A 21,394-nucleotide genomic window follows, 5' to 3' on the forward strand; every position below is an offset into this window, starting at 1 on the left:
TATTCAGGACATTTTCCTCTTGGTGCTCTGGGTTGCATGCAGTCACTTAAAAGCAGATATTCATTTTATTTGAAATTGTTCCTGAATGCTACAGCTCAGAACCTATGGCATCATGCTGTAGGAGCTTTGACCTTGCTTCGGGCACTTGTGTACTCTTAGCCTTGATATTGAGGACAACGCACTCTCATATTCAGCCACTTCCGAAGAGATTGATCTTACTTTATGCGAAAAAAAAACTTTTGAGTGACTTTTGTTCTGCGGAGCTGCCTACCCTCAATCTTGTTAATTTTACTCCCTTCAGGAATACATTGATGTTTTTTTTTATGTTGAGAATGTGGGTACTGCTTGCTTAATTAACAGAAGGTTGACATTACCAATTCTGACCTTTATTTTTCAAACTGAATTCACTTAATCATAGAAAGTTTATGTGTATGGCATCCATTTATCTTCTGCACAAACTGTGTGGACATTCTTGTTAATTTAAATATTACATAGCTTTCAAAAATAATTTTTATACAATGCAAAGCAGTCTGGCTTTGCATTGTAATGTAGACCCTTTTCCTAATTTGCAAGTGCCCTATTCTTCATTTCACATTTGCCCAACTAATGGCAGCACTGGTCATGGTATAAATGAAGATTAAGCATGACTGCACATAATTTCATCACAAGAGCTCAATTTCCAAATGTGACTCTGCCACCCATTAGTTTGGCAAGTTCTTTATGCTTATGAAAAGGGTCTGTTTATAAAGAGTGGCTGTGGGAGTGCGTTCCTCTGCTCTCTATAGCTTGAAGCCTGTTTGTGCTTTTTGTTGCAGCACTCATGACTTTAGTGTTGTTCTTTGGTTTTGCTTTCTTCCCCCTTCATTTTGTTTTTTCTGCACACATCCAGCTCCCTGCTTAGTTGGGACGGTGATTCCTGCTCCTCTGCCTACGTCCTGTCGCCCACAAAACGCATGTGGCGCGAAAGGTGTGCACCTCCCAGCTTTTTTATTTGCTTTTCTCTCTCCCAAGCTCCTCCTACTGGTTTCCCCATTTCCTTGCATTTATTTGCCAGTATTTTGTGTCTGTGTTTTGTCAGTGGCTTCCTTGGCCGTTCTTGATGCTCATCTGCTGCACAGCACTAAGTGTAGTGTGTCAGAATGGTAAGCAATGCTACTTGATTAATTAAGGACTATTGTAATGACCAGGAGATATGATGAAGGCATAATCCACCCTTCACATGCCTTGGAGAAAGATGGCCATTGAAGCAAGATGTGCTTGCTTTAATCACATAGCGTGGTGCTTTTCTTATTTTTCTGTTCCTTGCTCTGAATATTTTTTTTAGAATAGTACATGCCAAGTGTGAAATACGAATGCGGAGACATGATTATTGGCTAGTGTGTCAACAAAGGCTTACTTTTGCTAGATACAATTTTTATGTGTATGAAATTTTTATTCCCTTCATAAATGACTTCCTAATAAGGATACTTTATTGACGTGGTTATTGATCATTTCATTTAACATAGCTTGCTTTGCTGTTTGCTTTATGGATTCATTACAAGTCTTGAGTTTTCACTTGCCCATCACATCTATTTTAAATTACATTTTTTTTTGGCTTATAGTAGTGCCATTGTATATGGCTGTCACAGGCTGTGCATTTTGTGCCATAATAGTACTCAGCGATGCCAGATACAGGTACATAACCTGTGAAAAGCAATACATTGGCAGTACAGAGGAACATGGAAACTTTGTTTCTTGTTATTGTTATTTGGTAAAAAATGCACAGGGTTTTTTTTTTATTGCTGTTTCTCAAACTTCTTAACATTGGAAACTTCCACCTTTTACTTTTATTGTATATAAGGGAAGCTCTGATTGTTTTGATATTTGTTGATGTTTTGTGAAACTCCTTTACTTTTTACTTTTACATCCCCCTTTACTGCACTTGCATTTGACAGTAATATCAAGACATGTTTTGATGTATCTTTTTTGGTTCCATTTCTCTTTTCATTTCACCTTTGTGGTTCTGGTACAGCTTCTTAGCAATAGCTCAATATTAACTGCATGCTTGCACTTGCTAACACTTAACCTTATTCTCACTTGGGTATTGCATGCATTAATTGAATGTCAGGTTGGCTGGGTATTATTGCTTGTTTTATTTGCATGCTAGCAGACACATTTTGGTAGCTGCTAAATTGTGGTGAAGGCACTGAGTTCAAATTCTTGTGTACTTTGTGCCTAATTGTGTCCAGGATTGATGTTATAGTTTGGTAGACAGCCTGGGTCAAGGGTGCATTAGAGTATTTATTCACGTAGTTGAACTCGCATGTAAAAATGTGCACATTACCTTAGGTACCTTATTAAATGCTATGTCACTCAAGAATATGAAAATACTATAATTAGATATAGAAGTGGGCTAGTTGTTGTGTTGTATAAATGTAGTGTCACAAAAAAAAGAAAACATGGGGCAAGCAAAAGACCATATACTATACAAATGCATTTGGCCTAGTTTGTATGGGTGGTCTTTTTTCGTTGTCCCATATTTTTTTGTCCCAGTAACAGATGTGCAAAAAGATTGCGAACTGGCATGCAGTCGCATAGCTTCTTGGCTATAGTGCAGTTACCCTGGCTTACCTCGTGTGAAATTTCTACTACTTGTAGTGATATATTGATATTTAGTTTGACAAAGCAGCTTAACTTGTTATCACACAAAGTGTGTTAAGTGCACTGGTTAAAGTTCTTCTCTCTGGGATTATAAAACCCAAGCACTGGTAAAGTGTTTTGTCTACTCTTTTTAACGTTATGAGTCTTTCTTGCATAACTTGTGGACATTTTCATTGTGTAGAAAAAAAACTGCTAGTCATAAAAATACCAGACAACAAAGTTGAAGACATGAAGTCTGCAATGCTTTTGGCTCTCGCCCAAGTATACTACTTGTGCTCTGACATAGAGTTGTTGAATATAGTAGTCCTGTATAGTTCCCTCCCATGTTGGAGTATCTTAAGTTACTTTTTATTTTGAAATTGTCCCTAATAAGCTACCAGGTTGAACATGCCACAGTTTTTAGGGATTTAACCTGTAGGCTATGCTCACAAAACACCAGTTCTTGCACAGCCTTTAAGTTGCACAGTCATGGGCTTTAGTTTCTTAGTCATGCGAGTAACTTATGTCTACTGTATAAGCTAATTCGGTACACTTGACTCACTGACCTTTGCACTGCTCACTGATCTATTCAGATATTTATTAAAGGCAGTTGTTAGTCATAGAGCCCTTACATGTGCTTTCATTGCAAATGTGAGGTTTTTTTCATGCTATTGGCAGCGTTGCTTAAATATAGACAAACTTAAGCTGCTGTCGTATTCTTTATGGCTGAAGGATATATGAAATATAGTGCAGCCTTTTCTTTCAATACAGAACTAAGGCGTTTTCGTGTTTACGCTTATTGCATATTGAACCAGTAACATGTAGATCTGTTATTGTAACAAATAATGTAGCCAAGTGTTAGGTAATGAAGCCAGAGAAAGCATAAAAGAAGTGATTGTTGAATTGAAATGTAGAAATGATAAGATGTAAAGGGAACTGAAAGTGGATGAAAAGATAAGTCTCTGCAGGTGGGACTGAACCCAGATCTGCATGCTGAGGGAGGTGTGCTCAGCAGGTCAAACAAATGACTATTGTTTCAGCTAGTGCATTTAAAGAGACATTATTTTGTTTTTTTAACAAAAAAAACAACGAAGCTGTTTATCAAATCGTTCCTTGTGAGTCGATCGTAGAAAACCATCATCATCTTAACGGGTATGTGCCACTGTGCGGCTACCTGAGAATGGGTACAGAGAGAGAGAGAGGAGAGAAAGAAAGAAAGAAAGAAGGAAGGAAAGAGAGAAATGAACAGAGAGACAGAAAGAAAGAGAAAAATTTTTGGCGACAAAAAGATTCTCACGAGGCAGGATTTGAACCCATGTACCCCTGAACTGAAGGTGAGTTTCGTAACCACTGGGCTATCCAGGCACGCCAGCGGAGCGTAGCATAGCCTTGTATAGTATAGTGTAGCAAGGGGGCGGGAAAGGGAAGTGGGCGTGAGGAGGGAAAGGAGGAGGGGAGAGAGTAAAGCGTAGCACAGAAAGAATGAGAAAGAGAGAAATAGAGAGAAAGAAATGCAGAAAGAAAAAAAAAAGAGAGACAGAGATAACATCAACGAAAGAGTGAGAAAAATAGATGGAAGCATCGCGTCGTCTAGTGACCAGATATTGCGCCACCTGGCCAAGCCGTGCGTGCGCAGTAGCTAAGCCATGCCCACCGACGGAGACATTGCGCTACCTCCGCTCTATAGTGCATAGCCTGGTTGCGTGCTCCCAATCAGGAAGATTCACTTCTCGAAGCTAGACGTGTCGATCAACGGGGAATATGAGCGGCGACAGGTCCGCGCTTCGCTGTGCCATGCTTTGCGCGACTTAGTGCAAAGTGCCTGCAATCTTTTTAGAATGTTCAACTTAAAAGCCTCACATGTTGAGATTTAGCCTGTTATTTATGTATTGCAAGTAAAGAGAGAAAATTCATATTGGAAAAGGTCGAACATTTTTAGGGCATAAGTTGTTCCCACGAGCATAGCCAAGTCACATTCATTATAGGATGAACCTAAAACATATTTGTAGCTATTATATTGAAAACTCTTGCCCCCTCTCTTCCTTTTTCATGTTATATTTTTTCAACAATTTATGTGTGAAGTTTACCTGAAGAGCTGTGTATCTTTGTTAAGATTGGAAAGAATGCTAGAAACTGAAAAGATATGTGCCATTGAGCATTTGAGCAGTATGTTTGGTTGTAATTTGAAATCAGCTTTGTTGATCTTCTAAGTCCATCTTTATCGTTTGGTGAGAATTCATATTGTTCACGTAGAATGTATGGTTATTGATGTGTGACTAAGTACAAGCCACCATGCCTTGCTTCTCTATCATTTGCACTGTGTACCATACTTAGCACTCTGTTCAAGGTATGGTACTTTCTTTGTTCCTATAAACAACAGTACCATTTCTTGAGCGCTACTAAGAGTGGTGGCTTAATGTTAAATGTTTGAATGTACAATGCACTGTTAGTGTTTTGCAAAAAAAACCAGCAAGTAAGCATTGCGAGTTGCTGCTGACTCTATCTTGAGAGATGAATTTTTACTCTGTAGGTGTGTGAGGCAGTGGTCAGTGCAGAGCCTGAACATAGCAATAATACTTCACCACTGTCACCAGTTCATAATGATGAGCTTTTAGCCGAAGGAGCCATGTTTTGAGAAGCTGTGTAACTATGGCTTTGGTGGCTTGGAAATTAGTAAGAGTGGCCTAAAATGTCCACTGCTGGATTAAAAAAAAATTGAATAAATTTATATGATTGACATAATAGGTCAAGCTAGCTAGTTTGGCTGCAATATGCAAAGCTTATAAACCACACTTTCAAAAACTTCAGTAGTTAATCTGGAAGACTAAAAGAAAAAGTATAGTTGGTGTTCATTAGCGGGACATGTGCTTTATCATTGCCATAAGACAGCTTATTCTTAGATTGCAACTGCACTCTGCTGATTAATGGCATAATGGCAATTACGTTTGAGTGGCAGTGGGGTAGACAGATGATGCTCCATTGCGTGGCTCCTTTGTGTGATGCCATTTAAACTTTCCCATCATACTTTGTAAGCAGCAGTTGTACTTTTTTCTTCACAGGTTTAGATGTGGCAGCTGTGAGGACTCAGTCCTTTTAAATTGTTTAGTCTTAAATGAATGTTGTGATACATTAATGCATTTCCAGCAATGTGATTGATATGTTCGTCTTGCTCAAGTAGTACAGGTGATACTGCAGTGGTGGGTACCTACATGGGAGCAGAGGGTAGATGCACCTATACATTTGTTGTTTTTCGCTCTGTGAATTCTGCTGTGTCAGAGATATTATACAGAGAAAGCTCCTGAACAGCTTCATTTTCAAGTCGGGTGTGTACGGGTTATTCAATACACCTAAAGTAGGTGCAAGGATTAGTTTTGTATATGTGTAATCACTAGTTTTATGTGAGTATGTGCATGCATTTGCAGTTGCAGGTCATCGTTGGCAACGAAACTTTTCATTCTTTTTTCAAATGTTGGCTTTTTGGCCATCTGAAGGAACATCATGCTAGCCCAAGGCAATTCAAGATTGGAAGTGAAGGAGGCTCATTTGCATTGGGGAGGCGTATGGCGTGTGCTATCCGAGCGAGGGGTTGCATGAGTGTTGTGGACTACTAATGGCTGGCTGTTTGTGCTTTTCTGGCTGTTGTCTGTTGATGTGCCTAACCTGGTAATCTTTTTCCTCCTCTCCCCTTTTTGTGGCTGTTCTCTCCCCTCTGCTGCACGATTCCTTTGGAACCAAAGTAGCAAGCTAAAGTGGAAGACGTAAGTTGCCCTCTGACCCTGCCATACTCACCAGCTATAATAAAAGCACCCAACAATATTCCTTTAATATTCCCCATTGCTGCTGTTGAATGTGTACATGCCCCCAAGCTGCCAAAGGCTCCACGCTGATTGTGTGGCTGGCACTGCTCGGTGTGCTCTAGTGGCTTTATGTGGAGGTGACTTGCAGCAGAACCTTTTAGTCGCACAGTTAACAGCAAAGTGACAAGGAGTTACATCTGGAGTTTACAAAACTCATACTAAACACAGCTTTATCGGTGACGAAACACTATGGTGTCTTTTGTTATTTATTGGATGCAGTTTATTGCTTATCTTTTTCATTTGTTTTTACTTATTTATTTTTGTTGCAGCTTGTGCAGGAGTCTACAAAAGGAAGTTGGTTTTAACAATTGGTGCTTTGATTTGTTAAATTTTGTACCAGGCCTCAGCAATGGCACTGATGTTTTGAGTGGGGAATTCAGTTTTAGCACTCAACTAGTAGCCTCAAACTATGTATAGCTTGACAACTGTTATTTCCAAAAGTACACTTAATTTGAAGTACATGGAGTATGGAAGACATGGTTTTTGGAGTCTGCAAATAATAATTATCATAATTAAAAAGTGATTTTTTCCTATGGCTGTCAGAAGCTTTTGTTGTGTGTAACACTTATAGCTACTGCCAAAATCAAAGCCATAATTGTCAATATATATTCTAATACTGATCATCCTGAAAGTCAAGTGGAGTGATAATAACATTTTTAGAATTGATAAGAGATTTTTTTCTTGCTAAGAAGTTAAAGGTAGGTTAGGTTATTTTGACACCATTCTGTACTCTTACAATGCTGCATAGTGTGATTTCTGATACGAGTTTTGCTGTGCTTTAAAAGTGTTCTGCTGTAACTTTTATTTTTAATTGATATTTTGTGACATTGCAGCTGTAACAGTTGTATAATAAGCTTTTCTGAGCCGACTAAACTTCTGAGGTGGTATGTGTGTTCAAGGCTTTGTTAATTATTCATAAATACTTACTAATGTTGACTTTCTTATATTTAAATACACTAATAATATTATATATATGCAAGTGCTGACAGATTATAGAACATCGAATTCATAAAGATCTGGGTTTTGTTATTTTTTGGGCTTGAAGCCTTGAATTAAGAGGTGTGCTATGCAGTAAACAATAGGGCTAGCTGGCCCATGTTGCTTTGATGTGTGCACTAAAGCATAGAGCAGAAAATGAGACACAAAGGCATAGAGACTAACACTTAAAGTGGCTTTCACACAAGAGGGTTTTTTAAGGGATACTGGGAGGCATGCTTGTAGTCTACCTGCTGTCTCCCACGAGCAGTGGGGTTGCATGCTGCTGCTGAGCAGAAGTTTGCTGGTGCATATTTCCACTGCCGCAAGGATCTTTTGTCTCATTTGAATGGTCTGCCTTCTCCATGGTAAGGTATGTTGCCTGACCAATGGTGAGGTGGCTTGGATGATAGTGAACTTGGCTGTGTAGTGAAAAGTTGTAAAGATCACTACTGCTCCACTCTGCCATGTTTTGGAGGTCTAATTTATTTGTAAAAAGTGCTAAAACAGAAGACAAAGCTGGTGTCATCTCTGTTGTTCAATGTTCATGTGAACTGCTGGGTTACAGGAACTAATAACATGCATGTAATTGGCTGGTCCATCGCATTTTTATTTATCTTGCTCAACTTAGGTGCAGTCATGTGTCCGCACTTTTTTTAAAAAATCTCTAATGTTCTGCCATTTTTGTATGTGTAATACTTAAAAATACAAAAGTTGGTTTTGCCAAGCAGTTGAGGTTTTACCCGTTTGGGTCAGGTACTGGACAACCCACGAAACACAAAACCTCTATAAAACGTTTTATAGAGGTTTATAGAGGTTTTAAACGTTTTAAAGACGTTTTATAGAGCTTTTGTGTTTCATGGGAAGTTACAGTGCAGTCCGTTCAGTTCCATCCCTTTTCTTTCTGCTGATTACTTTCACCATCACTTTTACTTTTGTTGTGGAAGTATTCCCACATTGTAGTCATATTCACTGATGAAAGCCACCTTGCCTATCGCCAGTGTAGTCTTCTCCATTTAGAGTTGTGCTGCATGTATGTCAGTTGTCTTGTTTCCCACAGCAATGCTGTGCTGTGTCACATCTCTTGTTTACATTTTCCTCTTCGGGAATGAGCTTGTCTGGTATGTACACATGCTGGAACTCCTAATGTGATTAGCTTTGAAACCAGTCGGTGAAGGCTCAATGTTCGCTATCACCCTAACGTATCTCCTTTCATCACCTACCCAAGGATGAACCAGGGTCCATTAAGATTCCATGTGAGCTCAGCTTCAAGTGCCAGTTCCCTGCCTAGATTGTTTATCACCTCCATCTTGTGCAACCCAAAACCCAGATTAATCACCTCTAGCCATCCTATCCAACACTAATTAAGCCAATGTAATATTAACACTATATGTGAGCCATGTCATAGGCATCATGGGAGTCCTGATACTGCTATTACAGTAAATACCACTAGAACATCGCCCATGATTGGTGGGTAATGAGTTATATTGTATAAGTCACTTGCCATGTAGGAAATGCAAACAGTCAATTTTAGTGCCTCTTTTTTGAAAATGTGCCTCTTTTTTTTAAACATCCGAAACATGATGTAGACACCTACAATTCAAAATTTTGAAACCAAATGCAATACATAAGTGTTCCCTTTAAAGGCCAAAACATAACATGTAACTTTATTGGGTCATTTAAGTCCATTTCTTTGGGTCTGCTTTCTGCTCTATGCTTTTGAGTGTGTAAGAAGCAGTGCTATGCCAGTGCAGAGTGCACCTCTTAATTCCTTTGATTGTGGTCGAGGTCAGCCACTCCTACATGGCTCCTTTCTTACAAAAACGTTTTTCATTTACTGCTTGGTGTCTGCTTTTATGTTGACACTATAGTCTTCTTCTTGGCAGATTGATTAGTTATGAATTTTATGTTGCATGGGAGAAGAACTGCCATGTTGGTGCTACTTATTATAAACTTGTCTCAAGAAGTCTGATTTGTGTTTTTTAGAAAGTATACGTAGTGTACAGCTAGAATTTTTTTAGCTCTTATATTGACTGACTGTGTGCTTATTTCAAATGAATACTTGTGATATTGAAGTTATTTATCACGCAGTGAAAATTTTTTACCAGTTAAGATCAAATATTACGTATTGTCAACAGTGAAATAAATTTCATCAGCACTATTTTCTATGTTACTTTAAATAATCTTAGTGCATAAATTTTTTGATCATCTGTTGACTTACCATATGTGTGCTGTGTAAAATTGGAGAGTATTTATGCTACGTGAGTTTGTTAAAAGTTTGTGTGGTACCAAACAACAGAGGTGGTATTGGGGAAATTAACTACCTTGACTGTATTTGTAGAAGGCAGTAGAAAATCTCTGCTTGTGCTGGCAGCACTTGACCTTACAGATGTCTTCAGCATTGCACTAGCATAGAAGTCTTGTAGAAGGACTTGTGAGAGCAGTCTCTTCTTTTATTTCCTTTGTGTTCAATAACTTTACCACACGAATGGGAGAGGTTGTTTGCTGTGGAGCATGTGGAATAGATTACTGAATAATAATAGTAGCTAATGCATGCTTCAAAAAGTATGATTTGTATAAAGGAGCAATTTTTAGTTATACAATAATTTGCTCAATTTATGTACCATACACTAGTAAATAGCGAACTTAAAGAGGAGATTTCATAGTGTTCGACTTGTTATAGCAATAACTTTTGAAAACTTTTGCCTGTTCTAAAACTTCATGTGGCTGCAGTAAAAGCCTTTCTATGTTGTATCATTGCTATATTGCTTTCTACATGCTGTCTACAATCTACGTGAAATGAATCCAAACTTTTGGAAAGTGCAATGGTGAAATTTGTCTAATAATTGCAAGCTAAATTATTATGCTGTATCCCACAATTTGTTGGCATTGTAGCCAATGCTATGAGCCTCTGCATTGCATTTGTAGATGTATCCTAAAAGCAGCTCTAGTGATAACGTACAGCTGTCTACACATGTGATATAGTCAGATAACTAGGGGTGTGCGAATAGTGAAATTTCATCTCAAATTGAATTCGAATCGAATAGTGCCGAATAGTGGCCGAAAATGTCGAATATCGAATCGAATATCGAATACAAAGGATTTTATAGAAAATTGAAAGAAAGAACAATGGTAATGTTGTGCTTCATCCTCATGAGTGCTCCAGGCCCAAATATTTTCGGCTGCCCATTCACAGCAGCGTTTTAACTGCGCGCCGGAACGATAGGAGTTTCTGAACGAGTGGTGCGGTGCGGCAGTGGTGACTACACAGTGTGAACAAATTTTCACATGTCAAGCCAATCAGAGAGGGTTTCGCAGGCCAAAGTTGGGATGTTTTACGGCGCTTGCTGCATACGCGACCGAACTACGCAAGAAGTTTGTGCCTTCGTTTCGGAAGCGCAGTTGAGACGGTCTTGACAGTTCTCACGTGTGTTTCTTTTGCTTGTGGAAATTGAATAAATCTCATTCAAAATAAACATGCGCTCGCTTTGAACCAGCATATCGGCGAAAGCTTTAATGAAAGGCCTACTGTAGCGTGTAGCGACGTTAGCGTTAGTTTTAGCCACCCCACCATAACAAAGTTGCACCGTTGGCCTTTTTCGCGTTTTAGATATTCGTAATGTCAAATTATTCGAAACTTCAAATACTAGCTATTCGAAAGTCAAATCGAATTATTCAATCAGGTATTATTCGATTCGAATTCTAAACTCGAATATTCACACACCCCTACAGATAACCTTATCATAAGTGATATTTATTACTAATTTTTTTTTTGTGACAGGTATTCAGCCTTTTCTTCTAGCTCAAGAATATAGTCCTTCACCTCAACATCATATTCGGAAGTAAATTTGGCAGGAATAGCATGTCTTGTGCTATAGGAGCAAAAGCTTTCTTCATAGTATTATAAAAAGTAGCGGTGTGCGAATATTCGAAAATTCAAATATTTTTCTAATAGTGTTTGCTATTCGATTCGATTCGCACTGGAATTTTACTATTCGAACTATTCGAACTTCTCAAAAACAGACACAGTCAACGTCCGATTGAAAGTGACCCCTTCAGATTTTCAATATGCTTCACCTCATTAAACTCTCGTATTGCAGCAAAGCTGCCTTTAAAGCTCCGTTACAGTTGAACTTTGCCAAGAGACAGTCAACGTCCGATTGGAAGTGGTCCCTACATTTTCAATATGCTTCACCTCATCACACCCCGGTATTGCGGCAAAGCTGCCTTTCAAGCTCTGCTACGGTCGCAAATGCTGGTTCCAACATGAAGATGAAAGATGTGGCAGAGGTGGGGGCTCAATTAATGCTGTTTTGGACCTGAAATTTGGGCAGAAAGTCCGAAAAATTGGAAGTTAAAGCTTTTTAGCATCCAAAATTTCAGATGTTCTTATATATTGACGTCTACGAGGCAGATTTGGAACTCCGGACTTGAAGGGAGCACACCCTTGTCCGCCACATCAGTTGGGCTTCCACGGAAGTTGAAAGAGGAGGAGAGACTGAGCAAATGGCATCTTTGCCTATCACGTGTAAAGCGTTGTCGGCAACACTTTAATTGCACCAAATCTTGTACATAAATAGAATTCGGCCTCTACATTGCCTGATACTAGATAAGACAAATATGAAACACCACCCCGCCACTGCTTCGTCAACCTAGCGAAAAGAAACACTTTCACGTTGCTATCTCATAAGAATATGCTTAGGAATCCTCTCTAACTGCAATTTCGCTTCGAAGTATTCAGAAAATATTCTAGAAATATTCTAGAAATATTAGAAAAATATTCGATTTGATTCGCACTCACACTTCAATATTCGAATCCGCTTCGCACCCAAAATTTTGCTATTCGCACAGCTCTAATAAAAAGCTTATTTATACTTCAAAGGTCATTAGCATAATAGTTTAATGCACTGACTCATTTACAGGGATGTGGAGGAAATTCAGGTTGTGCATCAATTTTATCTACTGCTATCCACTTTGCAGACATGCATTCTAAATCTCTTATACCATAACTGATTCAACTTTAAGCTTCACCGGGTATCGTTTTCAGCTGACTCAAAATGAGCAACTACCTCTATTCTGTTGTGTGTTATCAGTAATGATGCATAAGCTCTGGTCATCTGACAGCAAGCCAGTCTGGCTTTTGAAATCAATAAACCAGATCAGTTTAGCTTGAATGAGATGTGATGTGCCACAGTGTCTTATGAACGCTAATAAGCATTCGTTTTGAAAACATCACTGTGAAATGCAAGTGCTACCATAATAAGTCTAGAATGCATTCCACAAGGCTTTCTAACCATCTGCTGAATGCCACAACACAATGCGAGAAGACTTCAAAGCTGATTTTTTTTAGATTTTAGCAATGGTAAACAGAAAAAATATGTCTGCAATAACAACTGATGTTTCATTGATTTATGTAGCACTAACACAGCTGACCAGTCAGAAATTTGTGAAAAAGCGTTGATGGGATTCAAACATATCTTTTCGCCTTCATTGTATTGCATTGGGCGAAGCGAAGGTGAACTGTGCCATAAAAATGGCAGTTTCGTGTTGTGTGGAGGGACAAAGTGCTTTTAGGCAACTGTGCTTATGATTGAATGACTGCTGCCGTAGCTTTGACTTCGCTGCCAACATATTGTGAGAGTATAATGAAGAGATGAAAAATTCTCGAACACAGGGTGTCGCTGGAGCTGTTTCGACAAGCGGTCTGGTCTTTTTCAAGGCTGCAACTAATATAGTATAATGAACTAATTCACTTGCGTTGTTTTAATACAATAAAAGATTGCTACAGCAAAATTGAAAATAGAGCTGCACCTGCTTTATTATATTCATTACTTGATTGTCTGCCTTTGTGGACAACACTGGCCAACTAGTTTTGCAGTCCTGGCTTGTTGGTTTGCCGTATTGGAATACTAGTGCAGCATTAATAAGATGAGTAAAGAAAACAAGCATATGGATGCACAGCTTTGTCCGTGTGTTGTTTATGTGCTCTTGTGTCCTTGAAATCAGCACTTGCTTCAAGCTGATTTGACTGCTGTGATTGGCTTAGTATATGTGCCATCATTTTCTTGTATTGCATATTCTCTTCAAGCTTGTCCAGCACTAGCATGGAGATCTTTGTTTCTAATAATTACCTACACTGCTTGGCTTGTTCTACCAGGTTTCTTGTAAGCTTCATGGTGGATGCGCGGGGCGGCGCCATGCGTGGCTGCCGACACTCTGGTGTTAGGGTGATCATCCCGCCTCGCAAGGCACAAATGCCTATGCGTATTACTTGTCGTTACCTGCGCAAGGAGAAGCTTCCTCACCCACCTCCACTGCTTGAAGGAGAAGCTTGTGCCTCTCGCATCCTTGAGGTCGGGCCTGCAGGAGCCAAGTTCCTTGGGTGAGTAATCAGTGTTACTCATAGATGGTTAATGTGGCAATAACCACATAGTAGGTTTGTGTGGATATAGATTTTTGGTATGAGGTGAATTCAAGACAAACAGTGGTAGTTTTTAGGAGTGAATAGTTATAGTTATTGTGGATTGTAAAAAGTCCTGAATCAACAGCAAGAAGTTTATATAAAAAATGAGGGTGGGTGTCTCCCATTGTCTCAGGAAAAGGTTTGTTTTCAAAGTTATAAGTACTGTTATATGGATATTAATTAAAAAAAAAAAGCACTCAGCAGTGTGGAAAGTTCACTTACACACTTTTGCAACGGTCATGTGGTTCAACTCAGGCAACATAGACCCATCTTAAAAATATCCTTTTCCTAGCTTGCTCAAGCCAGAAGAATTCATCTTGGTTAAAAACATACATGCAAACCTTAAAGGCTGTAGGTGTAAAGAAATAGTAAGGAAATGCTCCCACCAATATTGTATTGGTGACATTTTTGCTGATGAATCCCCGTAACTCTGCCTATACTTGATGGATTGGAAACATTTTTGTGGCAAGAGATTATTTGAAATGGTGTTGCAATGCCCTTTTAATGTGACGGGGCATTTTCTCAGTCTTTTTTGCATCCTGTCACAGACAATTGTAGTGGGCATGGTCCAGAAGATTTCTACAAATAATGGAGTGCTATTGGCAGATACGTAGTATAAAAAGAACAGAATAGCTTTACATTATCAAGTCTCTTGTGAGGCCTTTGGCAAGCTGACGTCAACCCTCGTTTAGCATCGGAGAACATTTTGCCACGGTTTTACTCTGCTCCCCAACTTTTTTACTTTCTTGCTTCCCGTTCCTTGTGTTCTTATTCCTTCATGTCTTTTCAATAAATCCAAATGATAGTTTGTGCTCGTTGTGTCCTCTTCATTCTATTGTCCTCCCTAACTTTGTGTACCCTGTAACTTTAGCGCAGTTTAACAATTATGCCAAACCAACTAGCCCAATATCTTACCTTGCTGTCGATCTTACATTTTCAAATTTAAATTTGTTTGCTTCGAATACCTAAAAAATTCCCTATACTGTCGTTCAAGTTGAAGAAAATGCTGAATAACATATACTATACTGTTAGACTGACTATAAGAATAATGTAATCAGTACTCACATAAAGCTAACAAAAAGGATTTTTCACCGGTTCTGTGCCTAATGTACATGTCATGGAATGCAGGCCAGTGATCCTGGAAGTGCCTCACTTTGCATCACTGCGAGGCAAAGAGCGAGAGATAAGCATCCTGCGCAGTGACAACGGAGAAACATGGAAAGAGCACACTCTTGAGGCTTCTGAGGAAGCTGTTCAAGAAGTTTTAAATGAGAGCTTTGAAGGCGAAGGTGCGTACATCTCTTTTATTAAGTCTTGTAAAGTTCTTTTCAGTGTGATATTCACAGCTTTAATTTTTGCTGGCTAACAGACAGCACCGTGGCTTTTAGTTATGAAAGAACAAGTTATCGTTTCCATTGTGCGTTAACATATATACTGGAATGCTTGCTAAATGCTTGCTCTGTACTGAAGTCTACATGCAATACATAGTCCCATGTAATGGAAAGTACTGGTATGTTGCATTAACAATGAAGGCATGTAAAAAAATAGTTCTTTAGTAGTATATTAGAGGTGGTTATTCCTCTTACATGCAAAAACAAGCAGTTTTATATTATACCTCTATATCTCTTTTGCAGTGGAAGTTATTCCGTGTTGTGATGGTGCTACATAAGCATGGTGTGCATCATGGGTCTCAAACTTAAAAGCCACGTGTCAGGCCGTAATATAGGCTATGCATGAAGTGTGTTGCAGGCTGCACTGTGACATGTAAGGGAAGGATAGAGAGTACAATTGCTGAATCAGGATGACTGCAGAGGCAGGACATACTGGGGTTGAGAGGCAGTGATATTTATGAGGATGCTGTGGAGTGTGTGTATTATGTGCCTTTGAAGTAAAATCTTTTGGAGAGAGCACATTTTAGTGCTGATTTTGAAGGGTGTCAACGAAGATGTTGGTGGAAGGTGCCACTACAGGGAAGTCATTGGGATATTTAACAAGGCATTGAATTGTGTCATAAGGCTTCTTAATAAAGGACAGCAGTTGGTAGTTGAGTATGCAATTTTAAATGAAAATGCATCTGTTGGGTGCTCTGAAAAGCAACCACATGATTTTTTAATAAAACAAGTTTGGTTCAAGGATGTTACACATACATGCCAACTCTTCCAATTTGCCTGGGAGAGTCGAGATTTCTGACCTGTCTTCCCGATTGTACGATCGCAGCCATAAACTTCCCGATAAGCTGCCTCAACCCAATCTCGAAAAAAAAAAAAACAAACAGTCAAACAAAAACCGGTGATTAAAACAACACAAAATTATTTATATGATGCACCAAAAAAAAAAAGGGAGTGTCTATGTAGCTAGAAAGGTTTGCTGGCCTTTGCTGTTTTCTGTCGTCTGCCAGGCTCTCCTCCTTTCACCACAAACACACTAACACGCACATAGCCCAACTGCTGACACTGGTGGGCACATTCTCTGTTTTATGGCCCGGTTCGGAGAGGGCACAGTAACTGTAGACAGGCTGTAATGCTTTTATAGTAACAGTGTTTCAGTCAGGCCCCAGGCCTGCTTTGAATGTTCCAAGGCCATGGGCATGGGGGCCGCATGCTGGATGCGTGGCCCTTTCGAGAACTTGGAGCGATGAAAAAAAAAAAAAAAACATCTGCGACACGAAGCTTTCACGCGACTCAGCCGTCTGCCTGCCCACTTGCTGCCGCTGCAAGACGCAGTGTTGCTTGCAGAAAGTGCTCATTACCTGCGGGTTTCAGTTGTCTCCAAGAGGGGCACCTGTCTTGGCGCACTTGAGTTGTGGGTTTACGAGAAGAGCGACGTTGTTTGTCCATCTTCACAGTAGTGAAAGGGTGATAAGTTTTTTATTTCTCAATGATTGCTACATGTTGTAGGTTAAAAGTACATTAGATAGATTTTTACAATAAAATAGCATTCAGTAGGGTAGTGGTATTACTACAAATTACAGCCGTGAAGCTCGCTGCACAGTAGCGACCCTTTGAAGTGACCATTTGAGATAAGGACAATTTTGTTGACCGATCACATGCGTTTCCCGAAACAACTCTCCCTGCCCCTCCCCCTGTGGCGAGTCTCCCGATTTCAGAAGTCCCTAGGTTGGCAGGTATGGATGTATGTAATGCCACATTAATGCTGACATAGAGATGGAGCATCATAAGTAGAGCATGTGATATCTTGCAAGTACTTTGATAAAATATCATATACCATACGAAGTCTTCCATAATTACCACTATATCTGTGTTCAGGACACTCATCTTCTTATCATTTTGTGCCTTGCTTTTTTAGTATGACAAGTGTGGACCTGTCGTGGTAGCTTAGTAGCTACATTACATCGTGCTGCTAAGCACGAGGGCGTGGATTTGAATTCCACACACGGTGATTGCATTTTGATTGGGGTGAAATGCAAAGATGCCTGATGCATGTTAAAGAACCTTAGGTGGTCAAAATTAATCCAGAGTGCTCCACTAAAGTGTGCCTCAAAATCTTATATCATGGTTTTGGCATGTAATGCCCCAGAATTTTAATGACAAACATGGAATAATTGAGCATCAACTTCCTGTCTGCATGAGGTGTTGTGGGCCTGTTGTTTATAGTCTGCTGTTATCTTGCAGAACTGAGTGCCTTGGAGGACCTGCAGACGAACCGTATTGTGCGAATCCTGACTACGGACTTCCCACAGTACTTTGCGGTGGTGAGCCGGACTCGACAGGAGGTGCATGCGGTGGGTCCCGAAGGAGGCCTTCTCAGCTCCACAGTGGTGCCCCAGGTCCAAGCCATCTTCCCCGAGGGTGCCCTCACCAAGAAGATCCGCGTGGGCCTCCAGGTAGGGCAGCCCCCCCCACCACCGTACCTGGCACAGGCCGAGACACTCAGCGAGCCTGATGAGGAGCCCACCATCAGTCGGGGGCCCTCACGCTCGAGGCTGGGCTTCCTGTTGCCTGCCCGCAAGGGTCCAACTGCACGCAATGGCCGAAAGCGACCCCCTCGCAAGGCGGGCTTCTTTGCACAGCTTGTGAGAAGGACCTGGCCGAGGCTTGCTGTCTTTTCGCATGTCTGATTGAAGGGCCAGGCTTCTCACGTTCATTGCTTCCACCTTGGGCTTGCATTGCAAATGGGCTATCGTAGGTCTACTGCATAAGGTTGTAAGAAAATAGGAGCACAGCACTAACGTGGTGCGACCCCAGTCATCCTGTGTTATTTCGTGAAGCCATCTTGAAGGTGCATGCTGCAGTTTCAAGATGCTTTTATTATCTTTAAGGCTTTATTTAGCTTTACATCATTGTCTTTTTTTTCTAGGGTTATTATTATTATTTTGAAGAAATGCAATTAATTTGACTTATGATGCCAATATTTTTGTTCTATGGAAACGCACAGAGAGAAAAGAAAGCTGAAGTTTCAGGATATTGTTAGAAGTTTCTTTTTTGCAGTACAATATTACTTTTGAAACGCTCATTAAACAAACACGGTATCTTTGTATTATTAATCAGCTGTTTTCTTAATGGCTGTTTGTTTGTTGATAAGCGGTTCCTTTCTTGCATACTTGAAAAAAAGCTTTAGTCTCATATGTGATATTCCACTATATTAGGTAACCTTTCATAAAATTCACTGGTGTAGTTCTGACTGCAAGCACTTAGCATGGTCCAGTCGGTACACTTGAGTTCACTACTCCTTGCAACGAAAGACACAAGAGAGTGATGAGTGGAGAAACCGAGTCTTACTTTACATTACTTCATTTTCACCATGCATTTACACAATACTGTTTTTGTATGTCAGTGTTAAAACGTGAGGCTGTTGGGCATGTTAGTCCTACTGGTGTCAAAGTTTTTGTTCCTCATTTCAAAATATTTTAGTGAGGTTCTGTTGCAGCTAATAATTGCAAATTTGCTCTATATAAATTCATATTATCTTGCATTTGGAGAACATAACCTGCATCATCAAGCTTAGATATGTTCAGTTTTCGTACTTGTAAGATACATCAAACTCAAAGAGCTCATGACACAAAATTTTTTAGCTTGAATTGTGCATTTCATGTTAAACAACACAGGTTTGGTAGTGAACTGGCAAAATTCGGGTGCATTTGGTGCCTTGGGGAACTTCTATTTGAATTATTTTTTTACAACGCATTGAACTGTAGAGCAATTTGCCAACACTGATGGGAGACTAAATGAAGTACTAATTCTTAGTGGTCGGTATCTATGGTATGCACATGATTTGTTTTCACGCATACGTCTTGATGGTGAGCACAGGTTCCACTTACGTTGTGGTTGGTGAGCTCCCTCTTGGTATGTTGCCACATGGTTTCAGAATGCTCTGAAGTGAATGACACATTAGTGATCTGTACTTCCCAGTGTCTTATATGCCATGCCAAAGTGGCAGTTGCTGTTGATGGGTGAGGTTTTAGAGGCAGCAACTCCAAGTTGAAATTTCATGTAGAAATGTGTTCTAAAAGCACATGGAAGTCCATGTGTCTTCTGGTGCTTCTGGCACCAAATTTAAATTGCAGCTGTTTTTTCTTTTTCCTTTGTAACCATATTGGCCTCCCTAGTCTCAGTTGCAATAATAAGCTGAGAATATAGTTGGATGACCATGTAGTGGCCCCTTTAACATATCGCAGGAAAATATATTTGTTCAACAGGTGGCTGTTGTGGAGACATTTTTTATTCTTTTGCCCACTGCTTTTGTCTTGCTAGCTGCAGTTTTACTTGGCTGCAAGAGCAGCTGGATCTCCTAAAAAGAAAGGTAACTTATAGTAGCTTTGTGTTTTTCAGCATAAAATGTGCTGCACTTATATATAGCTGGTGTCTTTGTAACTGGTTGTAAAAGCTTGTTTATAAGCTCAAAATTACTTTTATAGATGAAATAATAAGGTGATATGTTTTGCATTTTTAGGTACAGCACTAAGGAAAAAGGAGGTACTAGCATATGCAAGGTTATATATTTTCTGGTGCCTCTAGTCCTAAATTTAGTTCCAGCCATTATGCATCAATACACCTTTGATGTTTCTTTCACTGAATTCCTTAGCCATATGATTTACTCGAGTTCTCAGCGCTTTGTATTTATTTATTTATTTATTTATTTATTATATTACCCTCAGGGTGCATAAAGGCATTACAGAAGGGGTGTGTTATATAACAAAGAATGTTGCAAAAATAGAACATAAAAGTACAACAAATTGATGAGAATACATGTCAAACAATACAATGTTATTAGAAGCACAAGATATAATCGGTTAGTGCAGTCTTGAAAGACGACACGTCCTCAATGTAGACGATGAAGGGGTGAAGGCCGTTCCACTCGACACTGATAAACAAGAAAGCTATAATGAGGTTTCAGAAAATGGAAGGACAATTATTTTTCAACACTGACAATATAAGAGTAGTGTATATCACTCCACGTCATGTGCAGCTGTCCAAATTAGAATTTCTTGGCTTTGTTCACTGACGTGATTGTCAGCACTGTGCCATGTAACGCACTTGCAAACACAGCAAGGGTAACTGTATCTGCACAGTCTTTTCCTCTGAACATTTCTGCTAGACTATGCAATTAAGTTCACTTCTACCCCTGCTGTTAATCAGCTAATCTATCACTATCATATATCAATATCACCCCTTATTGTAACCATTGTGTGCACACAAGAGCCACAGGAGACAACGGTCAAATGCAACAGATGGGAGTTACATGGTGTTTGCTCATAAGCATGCTATCCACCTTTGCTTGCTTTGGTGGTAGATAAGCAGCAGGAGCTATATTATTAGAATGAAATAATCTAGCAGATGATGCTCAGACAAGCAGATGCTCTGTGTGCTGGCACCCACCTTTGCTACTTTTATGGATGCGCTCCACGACACAGTGCTGATCATTGCATTGACGCCCTGCTATAATCGCACCCGTTGAAAGCATAGTATTTATTTATTTTTTATTATATTTTCAGTTGTGTGTTCCTTAGTTCAGAAACTGAGTAACAAGGCAACTAAGCATACTTATTTATATTAAGGAATTCCTTTAAAATTTTACTGTTGTAATCATAAAAGTTAATTATTGCTTTCATACTGCCTTTTTTTTTAGTTTTACAGTTTCTACATAATTGAGCAAGCAACAGAATCGGAGTGAAGTCTGTAGACTTTTTCTGAAATAAAATCCTGGCTGTGTCCCTGTCTGCAAGTTCAGGCTTTCAGTTCAGGCTTTCTGTGCATATAAACACTAACCTGAAGGGAACGCTAGTTTAAGGGGTAAAAGATAAGCTAGTACAATTTTTTCATGATGAAAGATGCTTGTTTTATTTAATTATTAGGCACATTATATAGTTTCTTTATTGACTGAAAAAAAAAAAAAAAAAGATTGAGAAATGAGTGCTTGAGTTATGACCAAGCTTGTGGTGTAAAAGGCTTGGAGAGCCAAGTTGAGCAGGTTTGTCCCTGCACTGCTTACACATATGCAGGAGGCTGTTATGACAAAGTAT

At 39.6% G+C, this 21,394-nt stretch overlaps 1 protein-coding gene across 34 annotated transcripts in view; it reads left to right on the forward strand.

Moving 5' to 3' along the window:
• Positions 1–21,394, forward strand: part of LOC119406177 (ankyrin-2) — a 345,579-nt gene that overhangs the window by 138,173 nt on the left and 186,012 nt on the right. For 25 of the 34 annotated variants that reach the window (XM_049418902.1, XM_049418869.1, XM_049418918.1 and 22 more), the window contains exons 21-25: positions 890–967; positions 6,357–6,377; positions 13,609–13,833; positions 15,043–15,203; positions 17,547–17,758. In XM_049418902.1, the coding sequence (XP_049274859.1) occupies positions 890–967; positions 6,357–6,377; positions 13,609–13,833; positions 15,043–15,203; positions 17,547–17,758 (697 nt within the window). The remainder of the gene's footprint in view (positions 1–889; positions 968–6,356; positions 6,378–13,608; positions 13,834–15,042; positions 15,204–17,546; positions 17,759–21,394) is intronic. The other 9 variants (XM_049418925.1, XM_049418884.1, XM_049418901.1 and 6 more) reach the window with 5 other exon arrangements.

This window comes from Rhipicephalus sanguineus, chromosome 1 (assembly GCF_013339695.2).
Source record: "Rhipicephalus sanguineus isolate Rsan-2018 chromosome 1, BIME_Rsan_1.4, whole genome shotgun sequence".
Lineage (NCBI taxonomy): Eukaryota > Metazoa > Arthropoda > Arachnida > Ixodida > Ixodidae > Rhipicephalus > Rhipicephalus sanguineus.